We start from the raw sequence: 2,500 nt of genomic DNA, 5'->3' as shown, positions 1-2,500 counted from the left end.
TGGGATGAGGTACAACTTAGGGTAAGGTGCAATGAGGTATGAGTTGTAGTGCAAATCTCTTTACCAATAAATATAAAGTGTGTTAAAGTGTCTAAAGAGGGTAAAGTGGGTGCTACAGTGAGTTGTTTATTTAAAGTGAGTGTGTGCGTGTGGATGTGTGTGCTGTGAGTGTATTTGATGGTTTGTTACATAGTGTTATTGTCGTTGAGCATCCTGATGGCCTGGGGATAGAAGCTCCTTCTACAATAAGTAGTAATAACTAGTAAGTAATAAACTAGTAAGTAAAAAAAAGTAGTAGTAACTACAGCCTGGCACTTTCAGTTTCACTGGCATCAGCGCTACAGCTGAAGACACACTCTATGGTGTAAAAGGGAAGTGGTGAAGGTGTGAGCGACTGTGGGAATGAGGTTGGGCAGACGATACTGAAGGATATCCGGCTCCAAAACCTGAAGGTTAAGTGGCTCGAGCAAGCGTCAGATATTAACGTCGGTTGTGACCTGGTTGCCTATATTGCCCACCCACTGCACTTTCTTTGGGGCTGAAACCTTTATCTCAGATTTACCAAATTTGTGTTTTGGGAGAGATAACCTTAAAAGGACCACACCAGTCTTTTTGACATATGGGTGAATTGGCAGACAATAACGTTTGCATTGTTTTATGAGTTGTGTGCGTTTTATATGGATCTAACTACATAATTGTTTATGACCTACATAAAAAATAACATTTCATCATTTAAAGGTCAACCTCCACGTTGTATTTTTGTTCAATAAACAATGTGGACTACTTTAAAGGGGAACTATCTTATAAATGGCCTTTTTGAGTGTTTAGCATTGTTTCCTAGCTATGTGAACTTATATTAATATGATCTATGTCTCAAAATTCTCATATTGGCGCATTCTTCCAATTCTCCTCTCACAATATTCACCCTCACTGAACTGAGTCATTTGAAAATGTGCCTATATGTGATGTCATAAAGACACCGCTGCATGTTAATGTTCAGGCGAAGACGACGCTGCGCAGTGGTTTAGGAGCCCAGGCTCAAAACAGCTCGAGATCTTGAGGTAGAAAAATGCTGTTTTTGAGGACTTGATTAGAAATACAAAACAATGAATAAAAAAAATATATATATTACAGAGGTGTTCCATAGACTCACAGGAATTGTGTAAAAGTGCCCAAATAGTGAAAGAAATAGTAAAATAGTTCCCCTTTAAACATCTGTTTTTCTTTCTTTCACAAATTGCACTCTCTGTGTGTTTTTTTGTGTGTGTGTATATGTGTGTCTATTATGTATGTATGTATGTATGTATGTATGTATGTATGTATGTATGTATGTATGTATGTATGTATGTATGTATGTATGTATGTATGTATGTATGTATGTATGTATGTATGTATGTGTGTGCATGTATATTTGCATGTTTTTATGTATGTATGTGTGTGTGTGTGTGTATGTATGTGTGTGTGTGTGTGTGCATGTATATTTGCATGTTTTATGTGTGTGTGTGTGTGTGCGCGTGCGTGCGTGCGTGCGTGTGTGTGTGTGTGTGTGTGTGTGTGTGTGTGTGTGTGTGTGTGTGTGTGTGTGTGTGTGTGTGTGTGTGTGTGTGTGTGTGTGTGTGTGTGTGTGTGTGTGTGTGTGTGTGTGTGTAAAATAGGCTCTCCAGAGGTTGGCAGTCCAGTATCAGAGGAGAGACTGGCAGAGACTAAACACAGATGCTGTTAACACTAGGTAACACACACACACACACACACACACACACACACACACACACACACACACACACACACACACACACACACACACACACACACACACACACACACACACACACACACACACACACACACACACACACACACACACACACACACACACAGACACACACACACACACACACACACATCATATCATATCCAACACAAATTCAGAGTCAGAGCAGTAAATTGAGGCACAACATGCCGAAACTGAAAATGTTTCGAGTGTGGCCATTTTCTAGCGAGGTTTTATTCTTGATAATGTTATTATGGAAAACAGCTTTGTCTCATGTGAGGTCAGAGGTCAGTGTCTCGTGTGAGGTCAGTGCACGAGACACAAACAGCTGGAATGAGTCTCACGCACCAAACCAACACTGGTATCCATTATGATGTTATCAAACATTGTATGTCAGCTATTTTACGGTGTGCCAGGCCAAAATAACCTGACCCACCCGGTGGTCTGTTACCCAGACTATCTGGGAAGTCGTCCTTTGAGACTGTTTAGAAATTGTTAAATTAAATTGTACTTTACCTGCACTTGTCTTACCCTGCCTACTTGTATACACTTCCTATCAAATTCATGTGTCGGTTCTATGCTAATTTGATCTCACTGCTATGCACTGTAACGCTGCTCTGTTTTTTATTAATTTTTTTTTATTGTTTTATATCAATTTTATTATTTTTATTGAACTATTTATGTGAAACACTGTGATTTACTCTTTTTTATGCCCATAAGCATGCCTGT

At 39.4% G+C, this 2,500-nt stretch overlaps 1 protein-coding gene across 1 annotated transcript in view; it reads left to right on the top strand.

The window, feature by feature from the left end:
* Positions 1–2,500, top strand: part of LOC311242885 (F-BAR and double SH3 domains protein 1-like) — a gene marked incomplete at both ends in the record, with an annotated part of 99,659 nt that overhangs the window by 10,542 nt on the left and 86,617 nt on the right. The window contains one exon of the mRNA XM_084331949.1: positions 1,656–1,729. Within this exon, the coding sequence (XP_084188075.1) occupies positions 1,656–1,729 (74 nt within the window). The remainder of the gene's footprint in view (positions 1–1,655; positions 1,730–2,500) is intronic.

This window comes from Notolepis coatsorum (genome assembly GCF_963971535.1).
Source record: "Notolepis coatsorum genome assembly, chromosome: 16".
NCBI classification, from domain to species: Eukaryota; Metazoa; Chordata; class Actinopteri; order Aulopiformes; family Paralepididae; genus Notolepis; species Notolepis coatsorum.
Note: the sequence above shows the minus strand (reverse complement) of the source record. Positions and strands in the feature narration are given on the sequence as shown.